The sequence below is a fragment of the Mus caroli genome, chromosome 17 (assembly GCF_900094665.2).
Source record: "Mus caroli chromosome 17, CAROLI_EIJ_v1.1, whole genome shotgun sequence".
NCBI classification, from domain to species: Eukaryota; Metazoa; Chordata; class Mammalia; order Rodentia; family Muridae; genus Mus; species Mus caroli.
Genome location: NC_034586.1, coordinates 67,047,137 through 67,068,154, shown reverse-complemented (window position 1 = coordinate 67,068,154; position 21,018 = coordinate 67,047,137). Strand labels below are relative to the sequence as shown.

General features: G+C 42.6%; 1 protein-coding gene and 1 pseudogene across 4 annotated transcripts in view; one reads left to right on the top strand and one right to left on the bottom strand.

The window, feature by feature from the left end:
- Myom1 (myomesin 1) overlaps nucleotides 1-21,018 on the bottom strand; it is a 112,060-nt gene that overhangs the window by 27,607 nt on the left and 63,435 nt on the right. For 2 of the 4 annotated variants that reach the window (XM_029471248.1, XM_021186201.2), the window contains 6 exons: nucleotides 18,546-18,667; nucleotides 16,944-17,237; nucleotides 15,061-15,257; nucleotides 10,548-10,674; nucleotides 8,109-8,293; nucleotides 5,898-6,012 (listed from right to left, as the gene is read on the bottom strand). In XM_029471248.1, coding sequence (XP_029327108.1) covers nucleotides 5,898-6,012; nucleotides 8,109-8,293; nucleotides 10,548-10,674; nucleotides 15,061-15,257; nucleotides 16,944-17,237; nucleotides 18,546-18,667 — 1,040 coding nt within the window. The remainder of the gene's footprint in view (nucleotides 1-5,897; nucleotides 6,013-8,108; nucleotides 8,294-10,547; nucleotides 10,675-15,060; nucleotides 15,258-16,943; nucleotides 17,238-18,545; nucleotides 18,668-21,018) is intronic. The other 2 variants (XM_029471249.1, XM_021186202.2) reach the window with 1 other exon arrangement.
- LOC110312534 lies at nucleotides 20,134-20,892 on the top strand (annotated as a pseudogene).

The following is a 21,018-nucleotide window of genomic DNA, read 5'->3' as shown; positions in this document are numbered from 1 at the left end:
AAAATAACAATCAATTAAATGTCTAATTGTTCCTTAAGTGGCACATCTGCCACGTGGTCCTTGTAAAGTTATAGGCCCTGTCTTTTGTTGTTGTTGTTCCTGACAGCACGTGACTAATCCAGACACCTATCGTTATAAAGTACTGAACCAATGTGCTTTTTGGAATTTAGGTAAAGGCCAGTGCTGAAGAACACTTGGGCCCAGCTAGTATTACAAGGGTTTGCAAGAGTCACTGTGAGAATATAAATTCAGCATATTTGTCTATCTGTATTACTATGAGGAGGACAGAGTGATGATCTCCTTGTATGGGTGTTACTGACTCTTTTTCCCTTTTTGCATAGTGTTGGCTTTGGAAGCATGACCAGTTATTCATATCAACCATTATCTTACCTATAATCCTTTCCCAGAGACAATGAATCACCCTGTTTTCTCTTTATTATAGTAAAGACATGACTTAAGTTTATAAAAGATGTTTGGTCTAAAAATCTTAATTTCCCCCGCTAAAGCTAAAGATGAGACTTCAATGCAAAGAATCCGCCTCTCTCAGTTCAGCAGATACCTTTGTACTGTAAAGCCTCACCCACCTGGAGCCTGGCTCCAAACCAACAATTAAAGGACACAGTTCTCTAAGCTCATGTGCCAAAGTCTGCCTTAGGGTCCTGCTCACCGGGAATTCCAGACTGTCACACCAAATCTATTTATACTTTACTAGTGAAGTAATCTATTTATTATATTATTATTATATTTATTATACTTGTAATCTAATCTATTTACAAATCTATTTATACTTTACTAGTGAAGTAATCTATTTATTATATTATTATTATATTTATTATACTTGTAATCTAATCTATTTACAAATCTATTTATACTTTACTGGCAACTCTAACTGGCGAATTCCTTAGCAGATTAAGCTTAATAAATAGAGATGAACCTACTTCTGTTAAACATGTTAAGAACAGGAAACAACCAGAAAGAAGATAGAAAAATACCAAATTCCTTCTGTCCAGTAAAGGTATCACTACATTGCAATCCTGTGCTACAAATAAAGTTTGTAACTATGGCTCGGAGCCAGATACAGAAAGTAAATAATAAGGTCCGGTACATTGCATCCAAAAGTGTTTATTGAAACACACACTCTTTTCAAACAATCACGGAGAGTCTTAAAGTGAAAATTAACTGATGGTTTGGCAGTGTGTTCTCAGATAAATAGAACAGTTAGATACTTAAAACTGAACTTTAATTATTTATCCATGCATTCATACTTTGATAAACAGGCGAGTGAAAAAAAAAGCACTGTGCTGATGGCAGTAGCTTTTCTACATCATCTTACACTTAAGAGCCTAATCAAGATCAAGTCTGTTGCTCTGCTGTCAAAAGAAAGGACTCCCTAGGAACAGTCTCATCTAGGAGAAAGGGCAAGACACTTTCCTTAATGCTGGGTTGGAAAAGGGAACCAAAGTCTGCAATGATTTTTCAGGAACTCCTTCTGAATCTGTTTAAGAACATGAAAATTCACTTCCTACACCAGGAGATTTGAGTAGAGAGAGAAAAAAAAATGAGAGATTACTTTGTCCTGACAAGGTGTTAAAAGTTGTCCTGGGGCTACAGAGATGGCTCAGTGGCTATGTTTTAGAGAGGATCTGAGTTTGGTTCCCAACACTCACAAAAGGCAACTCACAACTGACTGTTCTCCAGCTCCAGGAGATCCAACACCTTCTCTAGACTTCACAAACACCTGCATTCATGTGCACAAAGTCCCCCTCCCCATCCCTCTCCCCCCTCCTCCCTCTCCCTCTCCCTCTCCCTCTCCCTCTCCCTCTCTCTCTCTCTCTCTCTCCTCCCTCCCCCCTCTCTCTCTTCCTCTTCCCTCATGCATGCATACACACAAACACACAGTTAAAAATAAATCCTTAAGAAAAAGAAAAGTTGTCTCCAGTCAGCTCTTCAACCTCAAATGTCCTCAAATATTAAGGATAAAAATCCTCAATGTAGACACGGGAAATGTGATCTCACAGATGATATTGCAATGGGCCCCCCCAGACATTGGGAACTCTCGGGATGATAATGGGCTAAGAAATGGTCAGAGATAAGATGAACTACTTGAAAATGAACTGATCCTATCCCATTTTTCTCTTTCTTAAAACTAAAAGTAAATAGATGAACAACTTAAAAGATTAAAACTCAGTGAGCTGCTTACTTTTCTGCCCATCTCATAACAAGATATAATTTTAAAGTCTTTTACATGGGCAGTATTCTAAGCTTTATTGTCCTGCTTCGTGTACATATGTGCACAAGGATGACATACGCATGGCTTTTAAACCCTCAAAAGAGGAGCAGAATGTCAAACAATGGTGTGCAACTGTCACCAGTGGCTCGCATCTCTGAACTGTCTTATATTTATCACACTCAACTGGCCGACTATCTTGGTGCCTACCCTGTGACCTCCACTAGACCCGGCTTTCCCAGCTCATCCTTCACCACCATGTGAGCGACAAGATGCCTAGGATGAAGGGCACACACTGATGCTACGGGAGTCATGCTGCTCAAGTCACCGTAGTTGTTCTTGGTCAAATATGAAATGTCCCTCATAGGCTCGTGTGGTGATGCTTGGTGGTAGCGGTGTTGGTTGTGGTGATTCTTGTGGTACTACTTTGGGAAGCCCAGGGCCCAAGGGAAGTAGGGCCTATGCTGAGGATGTAAGTCACTGAAGATGGTCTCCAGCCCCTTTCTTCCTCTCTGCTTCCTGTCTGCTATGACATGAGCTGCTCCACCATGTCTTCCTTGTATGGTGGACTAAAACCTCTCAGACCACAAGGTCAATGAATCTTTCCTCCTTTGAAGATTATGTCCGACAGCTGCTACCACTGAGAACTGTGTGCTGGGGTCCAAGGGACAGTTAGGAAGCAGGTATGAGAGCAGTTTTCTTAATTAGCCACTACTGCTCATCTTGCAGAGGAAGCCAGCCTCCTGCCTCAGAATCCCTTAGAGTCCACCCTGAGGCCCCTTGTCTACCTTTGCCTTCTCAGGGCCTTACTAGGTGCTGCATCAACCAAATTGTAGACATTCAGCTGTTTGCTAAATCCCAAGTCATTTTTCTTTGGGAGAATGTAGTCTCCTAGCCTGCTCTGCTGCTTGGGCCCAGCTCCTACTTGAGGCCCTGCTTGGTGTCTGGGGGTGGGGGGGCGGGGGGGAGTCTCCTGCCCATCACGTGACTCCTGTTTCTCTGACCAGAATAACTACAAGCTGCACCACCAACCCGTTAACCTCCCGATCACCTGCCAGGCCAGGTCTCTCTTATCCCCTATCTGATCTGGCTCACCTGGCCCCCACTTCCATTGCTGCTGTGATACAATCAACCAGATACTGTTTAAAAGTGTCAAGCATCAAGAAAAAAAAAAAGTCTTTTTAGGCACCACCAAATTTACACGAAATAGTTCTAACCTCTTCTGTCTGAGGGTTTCTTTAGCTAACAGCTGTCTTGGGAAATCACCACAGGCACACTTGGTCTGTTGTCTGGCTTCTCATTACCAACACAATTAGACTTTGTAGCAGGGCTGGACAATATCTCCTTGGAGCTTCTTTGACTTCAAAGGGAGGGTGATGATCCTACTGACTCCAGTGGATTAAGTGACCTTTCAGCTGACGTCTAATTACAGCCGAGGTATCTCGTTCAGTGTACTTTCAGTGTGCTGTTACTTGATAAGCCGTATTTTTACCGGAGATTTTTAATAATGTATTGCAAGTGAAGGTGGTTTTCTCAAATAAAGGCAAAGGGTTTCAATGATCTAAACAGAATCCAGAGTATTTTCTTGCTAAAGGTTGCAAGTTTCACACCCAAAGTCTTGAAATTGATAACATTTCTCTCCTTCTTCCTTCTATCCGTTCTAACATAAAGTGCGCAAAACAATACACTTAGAAACGTAACGAGGAAATTACGTAAATTTTAGTCTACATTTAAGCTTTGTTAGCCAGCCACTTACAAAACCTTGAATCCTAGTTCCTAGCCTATTTGGCTTTGCAGTTTGTACAAAGGTCTACCTTAGCTCTCACCATACCAAGCTGTACACTCTGTTGATCCCATGTGATCATAAACCTAATGAGCCTCTCCCAGGGCACATACAGGACCTGCCACGTAGTATCATGCTGCAAGAAACTCATGTTGCAAGAGTGACCATGCCTGCTGACTAGAAACCGATTCCAAACATCACAGGGAAGCAGTTTGGCTTTGTGTGCCCGAGGAGTCTTTCCTAAGCTGTGAGCGGCTAAGTGTATTCATGTCTGCAGCTGTTAACTTGAGTTACATTCCAAGAATGGAATGGCCGTAGATGTGACTTTTGGTGCCTTTTCCAAATCAGGGACACGGAACTTGTGTTCAAGAGGTCCACAGCCAGCCCCCAATGATAGCCATGCTAACACGGCATCTGGCTGGCAGCCTGCCATTTTGAAGGTACTGACTTATTTGGGAACCTATAGCTTAACAGGTGCTTTGTTCTAGATGTGCAGTTCCCTTATACAGTAATCTAAATGCCCTCTGAGGGGTAGATACTGCACATGAACCCATATGCATGTCTATTTGATACCACTGATGCTCACAGCTGAGGAGTCTGACCCCAAGTCACCTGTACATGTGCGCACTTATACATGCCCTGGTGTCTTCGTGTATCTGGTCATAGCATTTTCATCTTTCTTTGGGAATTTTGCAAAGGTTACTGTGAAGTGTAGAATTATCTGCCTCATCCTGTAAAGATCACTTTTGTCCAATAAATACCTACCAACGGGTTTAGGAGGAGACAAAATCGGTCATGAAGAAACAGGAAGCAGCGGGCAGACTTGGAGAGTATGCTGCTGATATTTTTCAAGTAATAAAAGGAGTAGAAATTTCCTGTTTACAGTGTTCTCATCAGGAAAATAAATATGACTTTTTCTCTTTGCCCTGTGTTTGTTTCGTTTCTGAAAATGGGCACACAAAAGCAAAGGCCCTTTATGCTAGAATTTTTTTTTTTAGAAAAGTAACTGGAAAATAATTTTTACCCCTTACTGTTACTCTTACTTCAGTGAACAGAAATAAAACTTTTAAAACAGAACAAACTGAACAGGAACGAGATCATCATTGTTATGTTGTTGGCTGATGAAACACATGGTGAACAAAATCAAAAGAAGATGAATATTTCAAGGTATGAGAGCATAACATGGAACTCAAATTTGATAGGGGGCAGACTATATGTTATTATTTTTGTAATATACAGAATGCATAATATTATATGCTGCATGTATGGGATGCACATGAAAAGGCTTTGTTAGAGCACAGCCACATCTGCTCATGCCCTGGCAGGCCAAGGAGCTGGAACAAGGACCATGAGGCTGAGAAGCTGAAAATACTACCTTGCCCTTGACGGAAAGTATGCTGACCTCCAGTTTAACTTCAGAGCTAGATTTGTATACATCCTAATCTGTATAAGGAATGTGCCCACTTCCTGGGATATTCCAGGTCCCTCTGTGATTGTAAAGTATCAGGGCTAACAGCCAAGTTCTAAGAGGAGCAGCCTGGTAATGGGTACATGCTTACGTTGGTTCAGACTATGAAGCGATTAGGTATTAACCACGGTACCTCCTAGACCACTTCAAACCTGGCTAATCCCAGATCTGAGGATCCTTTGAAGGAATACATGACTTTCCCATGCTAAGGGTATATTTGTTAACTACTCAGACAGCACCTACAGAGAATGAAGAATGGTAGGCCAAAGTGGCTTCAGGATCTTACTTACACAGGTAACATATTTTCCCCCCTTTGGTACTTGGTAAACCCCTGGTTCCTGTGTACCATAGTAAAATGCGCTATTTCCAAGTGGTACCCCAAGCCAGAGATGAATATTAATGAAAAAGTAAGGACCTACCTGGACGTGTTTCAGCCACAACAGGTCCAGCAAGGTCTGAAGGCTTTCCAACGCCTGCCTGGTTGACAGCACGTACACGGAACACGTAGCTGGTACCCTCTTTGAGGCCTTGCACCTGGAATAAGCAGGTTTAGAAATAATGAGCATCTTATGTCACGCATGCATGTGTGTTCCTTTTCTGTAGGTACCTTAGCAGAGGATGGCCTAGTCGGCCATCAATGGGAGGAGAGGCCCTTGGTCTTGCAAAGATCATATGCCCCAGTACAGGGGAATGCCAGGGCCAGGAAGCAGAAGTGGGTGGGTTGGGGAGCAGGGGGGGGGATAGGGGACTTTGGGGATAGCATTTGAAATGTAAATGAAGAAAATATCTAATAAAAAATAATTAAATAAAAAAATAAAATAAAAATAACTTTAAAAATATAATCCAGCACTAAAACATAAACACCACCCTTGTACCTTTATCGCCCATTTCTCACTAACTAGACAGGATACTAATATAATTGTGAAATTATATTTACATGTAAGTTCTCCCCTAATGCTGTGGTAGAGACCAACATTCAAAAATCTGACTTAAACCACAGTGTTGGTGAACATATGTGACTATGAATTTAGACTATTCATGCTTGAACTGCGAGGTTTTAAGTCTGACTATTGGATTATATTCTGATGACATCCGACTATTATTATACAGCAATAGCTCTCACTGGCACTAATGAATTTGGCTGTTTTGTTTTGTTTCGATTTGTTCTATGAAACAGAGTCTTGTGTATGTAGATCAGGCTGGCTTGGAACTTACTACATCGTGATGGCTGACCCTAAACTGCTGATCTTCTTGCTTGTCTCTCAAGTGCTAGAATTACAGACTTGCCACCACTCAGCCGAGCTAATGGATTTTCAAAAATAATTTCAAAATTGAAATAACTTCAATCTGTAAATGAACTTGAACTAGGGCACAGGCTACCTGCATAGAATTTAATATATTTAAAATTCTACATTGAAAAATAATGCTAAGAAAGGAACAGAAATATTTCCTCGTGATAAAAATAGCCCAGTCACCAGGTGTCTGACACATCTGCAGTGACATGTAGGGGGTAAGTGGCTGTGAGTTGAGTTTCCGCAACACACAAGGAAGAGATCCACATTCCAGAGTCTAGTCCTGTTGTAAGAGGAAGACATCTACTCTCCCATCACCCCAGCTCAAGGAAAACATCATGACACATTCATAATCTATGCATATGTACTCTTGGGTTTCTTTTCTTTTCCTATAACCTTTGTTTTAATTAGTTAATTAATTTATTTACATTTCAAATGTTATCCTCCCTCCCTGTTTCCCCTCTGCAAACCCCAATCCTATTCTCCCTCCCCTTTGCCTCTATGAGGCTGCTCACCCACCCACCCACTCCTGCCTCATTGTCCTAGCATTCCTCTACACTGAGGCATGAAGTCTTCACAGGACCAAGGACCTCCCCTCCCATTGATGCCCAACAAGGCCATCCTCTGGTATATATGTATCTGGAGCCACGGATCCCTCTTTGTGTATTCTTTGGTTGATGGCTTAGTCCCTGGGAGCTCTAGGTGGTCTGGTTGGTTGATACTGTTGGTCTTCCTATGGGACTGTCCTTCTATCCACTCCTCATTTCACATGCTCAGATTTCCAACACCGGTGTGAACCGACTGGTGAGAATGCCGTAATGAAAAACCTCAGTGGCTATGGTCATGTCCCACTGATTATGCCATGGAATCCTATTTCTTGTCCTGCTACGTCTTTAAAGTCTTCAGGCACTCTGTGTGTCCCCATGCGGGGCAGGAGAACAGTCTTCTTTGGCTCACAAGACACAGCCCACACAAGTAAGAGAACCTGCTGCTTACAAGCAGCACCTGCGTGTGAGTGAGGCGCGGGTTCAGTGAGCACACTCAGGGGAGCTAGAGTAAGGGTGAGGTGAAGGTCAAGGGCCAGTGAACCCAGTCCAGTAGGCTCTCCATGTTCATGCAAGCATAAAGAATTCGGGTGAAAGGTACCCATGTTTCAAGAGTCAAAAAAACAAAACAAAACAAACAAAAAAGAAAACCCCAACACTAATGACTGCCAAGAGGATGGAATCTTACCAGGAGCCTAAAATATGCAACTGGGTCTGACTATGTTAGCTTAGTGTTAGTAGTTTTCCTGCTTAGGGAGAGGAAGCAAGCTCTAAGTCACAGGCAGCCTCTCACCCTCAGGTACTTGTTCACAATGGCTGCCTCATTAAGTCCTCGCCACTGGTCATCTTTGGCACTGGCTTCCTTCAGGTCCACAAAGTAACCCGTGACTGGAGTCCGGCCTGAGTAGACTGGAGGCTTCCACTGGAGAACCAGTGAGTTCTTCCTGACTTCACTGAGCTTCACACTGTGTGGTGGTCCTGAGTCAGGGAGAGAGAGCAGCAGAAGTCTGTGTACGTGAGGAGACTCACTCTGAGCACACTCATATGTCACCCTTAGGGTCTCTGAGCTGACCCTCAGGATGGCATTCTCTTTAAAAACCTATCAGTCTCCTGAAAGTAGGCATATTGTAGCCACTGCAAGTGTCCATGGCTGCTCTACAGCCACTTGAACACAGGCTGTTTTAGGGTAGACACAATCCTCACTTATTTCAGTCACTCTGAGAGTAACTAGCACACATCCTCAGGAGCCTTGACAACTTTCTGAAGAAAAGATCCTACGATGTCTGTTGTGTGTATGTGGCTGCATTTTTTCCACTCTAAACTATGATGTCACCATGTGTATCTTTGTGTGACCACTGGCTGCTATTCAAGCACATATCTCTCTTTTTCTCTTTCAAATAAACAACTTCTGTCGAACCAACCAATCAGAATCACCTGACGTGACTCACAGTGACTTGACAACAACTGCAAACACTGACATTGCCATGCTAGGCTTCATTCAGCCTTGCGCAACTGGCAGTTCAATATTTGCCTTCTTATTTACTTTGGTTTAGCAATTTCAAGTAGGTACCGTTCTTGTTTCCTAATATTTTCTATGGAAATATATTTAAATATTATCATCAAATAGTTTGGCATGTTCTGCTCAGCAAAGGGCTTTGGTGACCGTGAACTTGGGTCATCCTTGCAGCCAGTGGGGCAGTCAGCCTTCTATACAGGTGGACTAGGTGCTCCTCTGTCACCTCAGGGAAGAGGAAGGCTACAGTTCAAGTCCTGACCCTGCCACTTCCTTGTTCCCCTTGTGACTCTCCTTGTGTCATTAAGTTGTCCCTTAGGTTAGTCACCTTCACAGGGGAAGCAAGGCAAAGCACTGTGTTCTAGAACATTCTGACAGCTGCTTGCCCAACACTCCTCCCCAAGTCAAGGACCCGTCAGGGAGGTTCCTGGGACGCTTCTCTACTGAGCCCACCCTGCAACCGTTTCATCAGCATGGTTCCTTGGTGGGTGCTAAGTCTGAAGACAGTCACACTGAACTTTCAGAACTGTAAGAATCTAGAAACACATCTACCTGTGTGGCAGTGGCAGAAAGGACTTTTTAACACCTGGCTCAAAGGCAGGCGTTTGCCTCTGCAGATCTGCTGGTGTTGAACAAGGCTTGAACCAACTCTTGTTTCTTTTTGCTAACTTTGTATTCGCATTTGGAGGAAGGAAAGCAGAGAGGTATTTGCTGCGTAGGGCAACATGGTAGTTCTTCAGGAACACAGGGTTTCAGGGCTTCAAACAGAGGAGTTTGTAGAAGAATGGGTGGAGAGGGCAGGGTGGCTGCCCACACAGGTTGTGCCTTTGTGTGATCTGAACTGTTCATACAACTTAGGATACTAACAGACAGTTGTTCGATATGCTGATTATAAAACCAAGGAGTTCTGTGTGCTTGGGTCAGAAATCAATAGCAAAATTAAATAATCTACCATGGGTCCATTACTAGTCGGGACCTTAATGACTTAGTAAGTCTGTTAATATTTAACGTTTATATGTGTTTGGTTTTATGGCATCATATGAGGCATAAACATGGGTAAGTTTTTCTGCTTACTTCTTTCTTTTCTTCCTCCTGTGTCCCTGCCACCCCCATGACAACCTCCAAAGCAGACTATTTGCTAACCAGATTCCATGACTGTTGAGGGGAGGGTGTGCTGTGTGGACATATAGATACTAGGGCTTAGTAGAGAGAAGCCAGGCTCACAGCCCACTCAGGCATGATAAGCCAATGTAGGCAACTTAGTGGCGAGCTAGGAAGAGGAGGGAGGGCAGATAACTGGGAGAAGCCACCATCTCTGCCTGACCTCTAGGGGGGGATTTGGGTATTGGTAGGTGTGTGCTTCAGAGAAGGGGAGAGCAGCATTGAAGGATGCGGTAAATGGTTCTGGAAGTAAATCTGCAATGCTCTTAATTGGCCTTTAAGAGACAAATGGAAAGTTCCCAAGAGCTCACTTGGCTCAAAGTGTGTATTTCGGCCGGTCTCCCAAGCAGAGGCTGAGCAATGGCAGCTATGGGTTTTAGCTGAATAGGAGCATGAGGAATTTAGTTTCAAGTTTACATTGCTATCAACCATTTCATGTTGTTATCGTAAGACATTTTAGGTAGGCACAGCAAGTGCATTCCTGTCTCTCAAGTGCCATCTAGAGAGCACCTCAGGTCACTCCAACTTGCTGGAGGAAAGGCACAGTCCCCAGCTTACCTGGAACAGCAATGGTCCACTCTTCACACTTGAAGCACTCGCTCACTGTGGAGGGCGCTCCCAGCCCTGCAATGTTCATTGCTGACACTTGGAACTGGTACACTGTGTTTTCCTTCAAGTTGCTAATCTGTAACATGGATAACATCGCAAGCAGTTGTCAGCATTTTACCTATGTAATCCGATGTGGCAACGCATCCTATGGGGATCTGTTGTTTCACATGTAATTTACTTCTTTGCTTGGACATATCCTAGGTTATAGCCTGTAAGTCACACCCTTTCATTTTTTTTCTATTCATTTTCTTTTATTTTTTATTTTTTTTAATTTTTAATATTTTTATTACGTATTTTCCTCAATTACATTTCCAATGCTATCCCAAAAGTCCCCCATACCCTCCCCCCCACTTCCCTACCCACCCATTCCCATTTTTTTGGCCCTGGCATTCCCCTGTACTGGGGCATATAAAGTTTGTGTATCCAATGGGCCTCTCTTTCCTGGGATTGCAAGTTTGTACAACCACTCTGGAAATCAGTCTGGGGGTTCCTTAGAAAATTGGACATAGTACTACCGGAGGATCCAGCAATACCTCTCTTGGGCATATATCCAGAAGATGTTCCAATCGGTAAGAAGGACACATGCTCCACTCTGTTCATAGCAGCCTTATTTATAATAGCCAGAAGCTGGAAAGAACCCAGATGCCCCTCAACAGAGGAATGGATACAGAAAATNTGGTACATTTACACAATGGAGTACTACTCAGCTATTAAAANGAATGAATTTATGAAATTCCTAGGCAAATGGATGGACCTGGAGGGCATCATCCTGAGTGAGATAACACAATCACAAAGGAACTCACACAATATGTACTCACTGATAAGTGGATATTAGCCCAAAACTTAGGATACCCAAGATATAAGATACAATTCGCTAAACGCATGAAACTCAAGAAGAATGAAGACCAAAGTGTGGACACTGTGCCCCTCCTTAGAATTGGGAACAAAACACCCATGGAAGGAGTTACAGAGACAAAGTTTGGAGCTGTGACGAAAGGATGGACCATCTAGAGACTGCCATATCCAGGGATCCACCCCATAATCAGCTTCCAAACGCTGACACCATTGCATACACTAGCAAGATTTTGCTGAAAGGACCCAGATATAGCTGTCTCTTGTGAGACTATGCCGGGGCCTAGCAAACACAGAAGTGGATGCTCACAGTCATTTATTGGATGGGACACAGGGCCCCCAATGGAGGAGCTAGAGAAAGTACCCAAGGAGCTAAAAGGGTCTGCAATCCTATAGGTGTCACACCCTTTCATAATCACATCCCTGCTGTAATCTAAAGAGCATCCGCTTGTAACTTCAGCCTCAGGGAATCTGATGCCCTCTTTTGGCCTCAAAGGGTACCTGCATGCACACATTGCATATACAGACAAGCAGGTCTGCATACACATACACATAAATAAAAATAAAATTCAGGAAACAGTAACTGTGCCAGGCAAGGTGTTGTGCAACTTTAATCTCAGTACATGGGAGGCAGAGATACGCGAGACTCTGTGAGTCTGAGGCCTGCCAGGGCTGGATAGCAAGTTCCAGGTCTGTGGGGCTACATAGTACAGCCAAAAACAAAACAACAACAATAAAACAACAAGACAAAACCGAGCCTGAGGCCCAGTCAGACATCAATCTCCAGCACCCACAGAATGGCAAGAGACCTGACGCCTGCAAGTTGACCTCTGACCTCCATGTAGGCGGGTGCAAATTAACAAATGTGCACAAATGTTTTACATATTCAAAAGCAATGGATAACAGAAAAATACGTGCCACAGAAAGACCTAGCAGAAAGTACATAATATGGTGGTTAGCTTTAAAAAAAAAATCAGTAATAAGGTTAAATATTCCTAAGTGATACAAAATATAAGCTGTCAGGCCACAGAAACTAGTGTAATTCTATAATTCTATGGGGTTTTTTTGTTTTGGGGTGTTTGTTTGTTTGTTTGTTTGTTTAGCAGAGTCTCAGATAGCTCAGGCTGGCCCTGAATTCCTGGCCCTCCCGCCTTCACCTCTACAATACCAGGACCGTACACTTACACCACATGACTTAATTCTGTGCTATTTCTAAAACACATGAAAAGCATAAAGATACAATACAGAAAGGTTGAAAATCAAATGATAAAAAGCTACACGCCATGTAAACACCAACTAAAAGAAAACGAAAAAACCAAAAAACCTGTTCACTCTCACCAATGATTGAAACACCGCCTTTAAGGCAAAACTTACCATTTGCATGAAAAGACTCACTTTGTCTTCCTGTAATCATGCCATCTCGAACATGTAAAGCAATATTTAAAATGAGCAGGTTGTTTTCTGGTGAGCTGGTCCCACGGGCTTCTCTTCCTGTATTGCTCATACCACTCATTGGTATGAAATTCTAGCTACTCTCAGGAAAATCTCATTCATTAACGCTGCGGCAGGAAGCTTAGGTGACAATTAGCAACAAAATCTGGTGTATATATATTTTTTTTCCAAAGGACTACAGGTTGTTTCTAGTCAATTAGTTGACTATACTAAGGAGAGAGTGTGTGTGACCACTCTGACTCGTTTTTTAAAAATAATTCAAATTCATTTTTAACAAACAAGGAGTAAGATAAAAACTCTCCTTTCTCTGGTAATGCTGGGTACAAAGTAACTATAGCAAATGTGATCCTGATGTTGGAATGTTCTTACTGTACGATAAAGACCAAGGACTGATGCTGTGGTCCAGAAGTAAAGTACTTATCAGTCATGCATGAGGCCCTGGCTTCCAGCCTTAGCACTTCAAAACAAAACGCAACAAAACAAAAAAACCCAAGGTTGTACTGTGACATGTGCCTATAACCCCAGTACTCAGATGTGAGGCAGAGTTACATAGTAAGACCTCATATCAAAAAATAAAACAAACAAGCAAACAAACCAAAACCCCCAAAGGATCATGTCTATACTGACCACATCGCCACTCCTGCTCCAGGTCATAGGGAGAAAGAAACATAGGAGAACAAAGCATAAACTGTAAGATTTGGGTGTGGAGATGTAAATATATTATTTGCATTTAATAGGGCTGTTTCTAGGAGATTCCCAAAGAACTTATAAATTCATTTTTAAATTAACAAAACTACAACAGCTATATGTAAATTCAGTATATGTTACTTGTATTTTTTTTTTAATTTCTGTGAATTGTCCTTTGACCTCCGCACGTATGCTCCCTCACAAAACCAAAAAACAAACGAAGAAAATTACTAATGTTCAATGGTTAGAAGAATCAATATATTTAATATGTGATTACTCCTCAACATACAGATAAATTCTATTCACCTTCCATCAGAATTCTAACAGGTTTCAGTTTAACATATTACTTTTCCTCATACTTTGTCTTTTTTTTTTTTTTTGGTTTGGTTGGTTTTTTTGTTTGTTTGTTTGTTTGGTTGGTTGGTTGGTTGTTTTTTTGTTTTTGGCGGAACTTAGTAGATACCTAATTCTGTAATTATACCCAAGGGCAAAGAACTAAGAGTGACCCTGAAAGACCAAGGAAACGGGAGAGTGGGTCACTTGCCATGAAACTGTGATGCAGAGATGGACAAACTGACCAATGCAGAGGACAGAGCCCAGGATAGACTTGAGTGAAAGGGATCATGGGAAGAGAGGAGTCTCACTAGGTGCTTCTGGTTGGCTGTGCCTCCATTAGGGGAAATCAATTCTGACCATCAGCTCACAACACATTCAAATTGCAAAGGTGAATTAGCAACTGAAATATGAGAATCTGCAAGGCTTCTAGAACATAGACAAGTGCAGAATCTCTGTGGCCCTGGCATGAGGGAGACCTTTCTGCTAAGAGCCACGTGGTCATCGACTGTGTTAACAACACTAAAGGTTGCTGCACGTCAGGAGGAAAACCATGAGGAAAATGAGCAAGACTTTGGATGGGCATTCTAGAGAAGAGTATATAAAAACAGAGCTTGTGTACGGGAGAAGACCCTAGAACTCATTTGACACTCAAATTATCCAAACTGAGAATGTTTGAATAGCCAAATGTGGGCAAGGATGCAGGCAGGCCAAGGATTCCACACACTTCAGGAAGGAGTAGAGAGCTGTGCAGAAAACAGGAAGACTGAAGCCGAGGCTCTAACTCAACCAGGCTAGTTGCCTAGAAACTAGCGCCTATGTGTATTAGCATACACGTGTGACATTATTGCTATAATGCTTGATGTAGCTAAAACCTGCAAACCGTAACTTTTATTCTGTTTAGTTGTCATCTCTGAGGCTCACTACCTCAGTCTGCTAACCTAGGGCTTAGTCCTAAAAATCTTGTAGGCTCTGTACAATCTAATGTAGGCCTAGAAGGTTTTCAGCTTTGAGACTTACTGCCGTGTAAGCACACCCTTCTGATCTCTGGCTGGTTGATTCAACTCAGCTGTGATGACTCAAAGTCCTCTTAAAGCTGACTGATTTAATCTGGCCACAGAGGGACGTGCCTGCTTACCTTGTACGCTGCATCGCTGATGGCCTTGATGTTAGCTTCCCTCCATTTTCCTGGTACCTCGCCAATCACCTCACGATAGTTCACATAATATCCTGTAATCTCTGCCCCTCCGGTCGTATCTGGCTGCTTCCATCCAAGAACCATTGAGTCCCGAAAACTTTCAAGACAAGTGATGTCATAGGGCGCAGATGGCACGGCTGTCGTAAGACGGAGAGCTCATGAGTAAGAGAGAGGCATTTCTGAGCCTGAATGCATTCACCATCCCCGCCTGGCACCATGGAAGAGAGCGCTAGACATAGGACATAATGAAAATGGGAGGTGGGTCTGAAACTTGGCACCTGGCTTGGCGTACAAGGGAAAAAAATAGACACTTGAGAAGTATACTGAAATTATCAAACTATGATTTTTTAAAAATCTGTCTGGAAAAATGGCATGTCCTCCACAAAGTGTTCTTCTCCTCATAAGGCAAAATATTCCCCTCAGGAATCTACACTTTTGTTTTTATTTGGCCTCTGATGGCAACCGAATTTGTACATATCTCGGTTTCTATCTCAGTTTGCTTATTTATCATCTCCATACAGTTCCAAACGGTTTGTATTCAAATACACTCATCCTGATAAATTGTGTAAACTCCAGCCAAGAAAATATCATGGAGCTCTTGTTAAATACACCTTTATTTTTTTTTTTTTATAGCACACGGCACCATTTGCCATATGTCTTTCTCTTGGTAGATACATGTTTGTCACAGTATTTTTAACTCCTGTGCTTTTAAACTCCACAGAAGGCTAGGTAGCTATTGCTGCATTTGCTAGTGCCCAGGTAGGAAAAAATATCTGAAGTATATTTCAAAACTCCTTGTATATTTACATGACTTTGCTGGTCCCTTCATATCCGGCCACTGAAATGATAGTTTTCAATGATGAACGAAGGGTGCGGTGACAACAAGAAGTCCTTCTAGATGTATGGCACAGCACAATGCTTTCAGGGACTTGTTTGAATTATTAGAGTTACATAAATTATCACATTCCTTTTCAAAGCAACTTTAGGGAACAAAGAAGACCTTTGGAATAAAGTCATTGTGTGTGTCAGTGTGTGTGTGTGTGTGTCCTATTTCAGAGCACTTATGAAGACTATCCCACTTATTCTTATTTAATGACAAAAATAAGGGTTAAAAACAAGAAAGAAGAGAAATTATGAAAGCTGAGGTGAGGTAGAGATTGGGAATGGACAGGAGACGCTTAAAATTTATCAGTGCTTTTATGTGATATATTGACTCCTAGAACACACTAACCCAAAGAACCCACCTAGCTCATGATTAGCTAACAGTCTCCCATGAGTCCCTTCTGGGAAGGAGTATTATGGGATGTAGCTCTCCATGACTATAATACTATACCAAGCTTTTCACAGCTGCCAAGAACTAGTGACTTAAATGAAATATGAACAGTTGCTTAAAAGCCTAGGGTTGAAAAATAGAAATTAGTAACTCTGTCCTTGACACACTGTCACTTGATCGTGAAATATTTTTCTGTGCATGTCCTGAGCATGAACATGTCAAAGAGCTGCCACTCGACCTGGTTGTTCATCCCGTCCTTCCTACTTTCATGTCGAGGGTGTAACAGTATCTTCCCAACTCACTCCCCTTCATCCAAAAAGGTCCTGTAAACATTTTGTCATTTCTAAGCCCAAGAAATAATGCATAAATGCGAACCCCACAAGGTGACTCTGATAGCGTTATCAGGTCAAATCATGTTGAATGACTGACAGAAACATCAAATCCAGAAGCAGTATGGGGCATGAACACAGAGGAAGCAGTGATCGGACAATGAGAGGTGAAGGCAGTGATGGAGACAGATGGATGAAGAGCTGGACTTGGTAGTTCTCACCTACTGGATCTTTCTTCTTTTTCTGGGGCTCGGATTGACTTTGCTCCTCCTCGGGAGCTGCCTCCTGGGGCGGTGAGCTGAGCGTCTCCTGAACTGACTCACTCACTGTACTTACTTCTTTCTGGCCCCGGCTGGAAGGGCTACTGGGTGATGAAGGCTTATTAGGTTTGCTACTGAGCAAAGCATCTTTCTGAGAGGTTGGTGGGGAGGCTCCATTCATGCCCCCCCTGGAGTCTGTTAGTCCACCAGGCGTATCACTCAGTTGAGGCCACACATCTGGAGACACTCCTCCCCCTACAGTCACCAGACAACAACAGAAACGACATGAGCCAGACCCTGTACACGTTACTCTTGGAGCAAAACAAAACATTGACATTTAGGACTGCAAGCAGAGCGAAAACCAATCTTGGTTTAACAGTTTGCACCAGAGAGCACTTCAACTTCCCCATAGTTTGGAAGAAGAAGAAATAAGAACAGAAACAAACCACAGACAGAACGGGAACCATTTCTATTTGCAGAACCCAAAGGGTTTTTGGCGTATTTATACGGGAAAAAGCAAACCCGGGACATCTCTTGGGAGATAGATGTTCTAATATTCAACAGAACAGAGAAAGGACCACACAGTGCACAGACACAAAATTAAAGACACACACTGTATAACAGTTATATAAACCATGACTGCTAGTGCAACAGGAATGTTGTACCTTCCAACCCATAAAACAATATGTCTGCTACTGTACACCTTACAGTAAGGCCCAAGGAAAACACCTGGTATTAAATCTCGTTGTTATTGTATCTGTTGCTCTACATTTTGAGACAGTATCTTGCTATGTAGCCTCGGATCTTGAGTACATAACTCTCCTGCCTCAGCTACCCCAGTTGCTAGGATTAGAGGTGTGAACCATCACACCCACCTAACCTCTTTTTCAGTGACACTGGGGCTTTGTACATCATAACTATGTGCTCTATGACTGCGATCCATACTCAAGCAAATATTTCTGTTAATATGTTAGCCTAGTGCACATTTTCTTTCTGTTTTTCTGAACTAGCCGGATCCCTTACCCACTCTATCCGAGATTGGTAGGTACAACACATATATACACATAATTACCTTTTAATGGTGTTACTCTGTTGGTTAGTTTGCAAACAGAGATGAAATATGTGCTTAAGCAACCACATGTGCCTCGCATGAATCTCAGCGACATGGTAATACGCTGTTAGGAAGAAGCCAAGCTCTGTTGCAGGTGAAATGGCTTTTAGATACAGTTCGATACAAGTTACAGTGATGTACCACTTCATGGATGCAGGGCGGCCTGCCAGGACCCAGGATGAACATGATGTTAGGATGAAGTTTCATACACTGGGGAATGCCTGAGGAGACTGGGATGTGAAGATGGAAATACTACAGATGTAGACACTGGTAAGTGATGGAGATCTGTAAAAGGTCAGCTATGGAAGGTTAGTGTCAAATGGAGTCCAGGAAAATGACCGTTTAATGATGGAATCATGGAGACATTAGAAACTTTAAACTGTTTATGGAAACGATGGAAAGTTAGAAAACTTGAGTATTTCCCTTGACCAAGCTGCATAAAAGGAACTTACCGATAGCAGCTTTGACTTCAATAGCTTCCGAATCCTGTGAGTATTCGCTAAGTCCAGCTGCGTTCACTGCTCTGACCCGGAAAATATAGCTCTGAGCAGTCGTCAGTCCATGACAAGTAAATCTAAAGATAAAAGACAGCTTTTAACCCTGTCCTAGGAGGGCCATTAGGGAAGTGATTGGCAGCTTTACTGAATGATCTGAACAGCTTGGATTGTTCTGAAAAGATTCATTTTCCAAAAGGACACTGAGAGCTTCCAGTAATATATGCACCTTAAACAAGAAGACTATGTGGGCAATTTATAAATCTTAGTCAGAGAGAGAGAGAAACAGAGACAGACAGAGACAGACAGACATGGAGACAGACACGGAAAGACAGAGGAATAGGGACAGATAGAGAGACAGAGATAGAGAAATCCTAGCTTTTCCTTTCTCCTTTTTGATGGTTTGTTTTTGTTTTTGTTTTTCAAGACAGGGTTTCTCTGTGTAGCCCTGGCTGTCCTGGAACTCACTCTGTAGACCAGGCTGGCCTCGAACTCAGAAATTCACCTGCTTCTGCCTCCCAAGTGCTGGGATTAAAGGCGTGTGCCACCACTGCCCAGCTAATCCTGGCTTCTCCTGAATGTTCATCAGATATTCAACAGGGAAATAATAAGACTAATTCATATTAATTCTGCATAAAGATAAACTATATAGTATTTAAAATATCATTAGTGGGTCTAGCACAAATGAGGCAGTTAATAAATAATAGGTCTGTTGACAACATTATAGGTAGTTCAGGTATATACATATACACACACATATATATATATATATATATATATGAACTACATATATATATATATATATATATATATATATATGTGTGTAGTTCAGGTATATTCTTAAAATGTAAGATGCTGATAAATCCTGTCACATAAACCCAAGTGCTACCTCCTTTATGCCAGGGAAGGGATCCTCACTTGAGAAATCGCACTGGAATCTGGATCTAGAACTGCCATTTAAATACAAAGCTCCAACTACAAGGTATGGATCCATGATAGTTTCTTCACATTTAAAACCACCATACTCCTCGACAGCTGCTACAGCTATAAGTAGCAGTCCATGAACCACTGTAACATGAAAATCAGCCCTGAACACTGTAACCCAAAGGAAATAACAGTTTTGCTAAAGACACTATTACCACTCAGTGTTCAAATGTTCACTAAAGGAAGTGGAACCTTTCAGTCTAGGTAAGGTCGAGCTGGATTAGTGAATATTTATTGAACATTTCAGGGGTCACGGCATTGGACTAGTTATAGATATGAAGATGAATAACACTGTGTCTGCCTTTCACTGGCTCCTGATTTTGTTGTTAAAGGTAGATGATGAGTTCTGGGGCTTCTAAATGCCCCAGGATAGAGATGGAACGCATGGACTTTTCAATCTAAGAAATAAATGCCCTGTGAGACATCCTGCCCTCTCCCTTTAACCTAAAGCCTCCTGCCTCTCAGGCTCTGGGAGTCTGTAGCCTTGGGAAAGGGCCAAGTAGAAGCTGCCCAACAAGCCCATCAGATACGTTCTAGGGACTCTTCTCAGATTGGTCCTAAACTAACGCAGGCTTGCCTGGTTGAGAAAATAACCAAGGGGAAAAAAACCAAACAGCTTTCTTCACATTGAAAACAGATACACTTTTCCCTTTCTGCCACCGTCATGCCATCCAGACTGAGGAAGACCCGGAAACTCCGGGGCCACGTGAGCCACGGCCACGGCCGCATCGTAAGCACCGCAAGCCCCCAGGCGGCCTCGGGAATGCTGGAGGCGTGCATCACCACAGGATCAACATTGACAAATATCACCCAGGTTACTTTGGGAAAGTTGGTATGCGGCATTACCATTTGAAGAGGAACCAGAGCTTCTGCCCAACAGGCAACCTGGATAAACTGTGGACGTTGGTCAGCGAGCAGACTCGGGTCAATGCAGCAAAAATCAAGACTGGAGATGCTCCCATCATTGATGTTGTTCGATCAGGCTACTACAAAGTTCTGGGCAAGGGAAAGCTCCCTAAGCAACCTGTCATCATGAAGGCCAAATTCTTCAGCAGAAGAGCTGAAGAGGAGCCGGGCGGTGGTGGCGCACGCCTTTAATCCCAGCACTTGGGAGGCAGAGGCAGGCGGATTTCTGAGTTCAAGGCCAGCCTGGTCTACAAAGTGAGTTCCAGGACAGCCAGGGCTATACAGAGAAACCCTGTCTCGAAAAACCAAAAAAAAAAAAAAAAAAAAGAAGAGCTGAAGAGAAGATTAAGGGTGTTGGAGGTGCCTGTGTTCTGGTGGCTTAAAAGCCACACCGGAGGTTAATTAAATGCTAACATTTTCCCAAAAAAAAAAAAAAAAAGAAAAGAAAACAGATACAAAGAGGTGGCAAACTATCCGAATGTCTTTGTTCCGATGGGATTTTCTGACTGCTTGGTCCTGGGTTTAATCATGTTGATGTTCA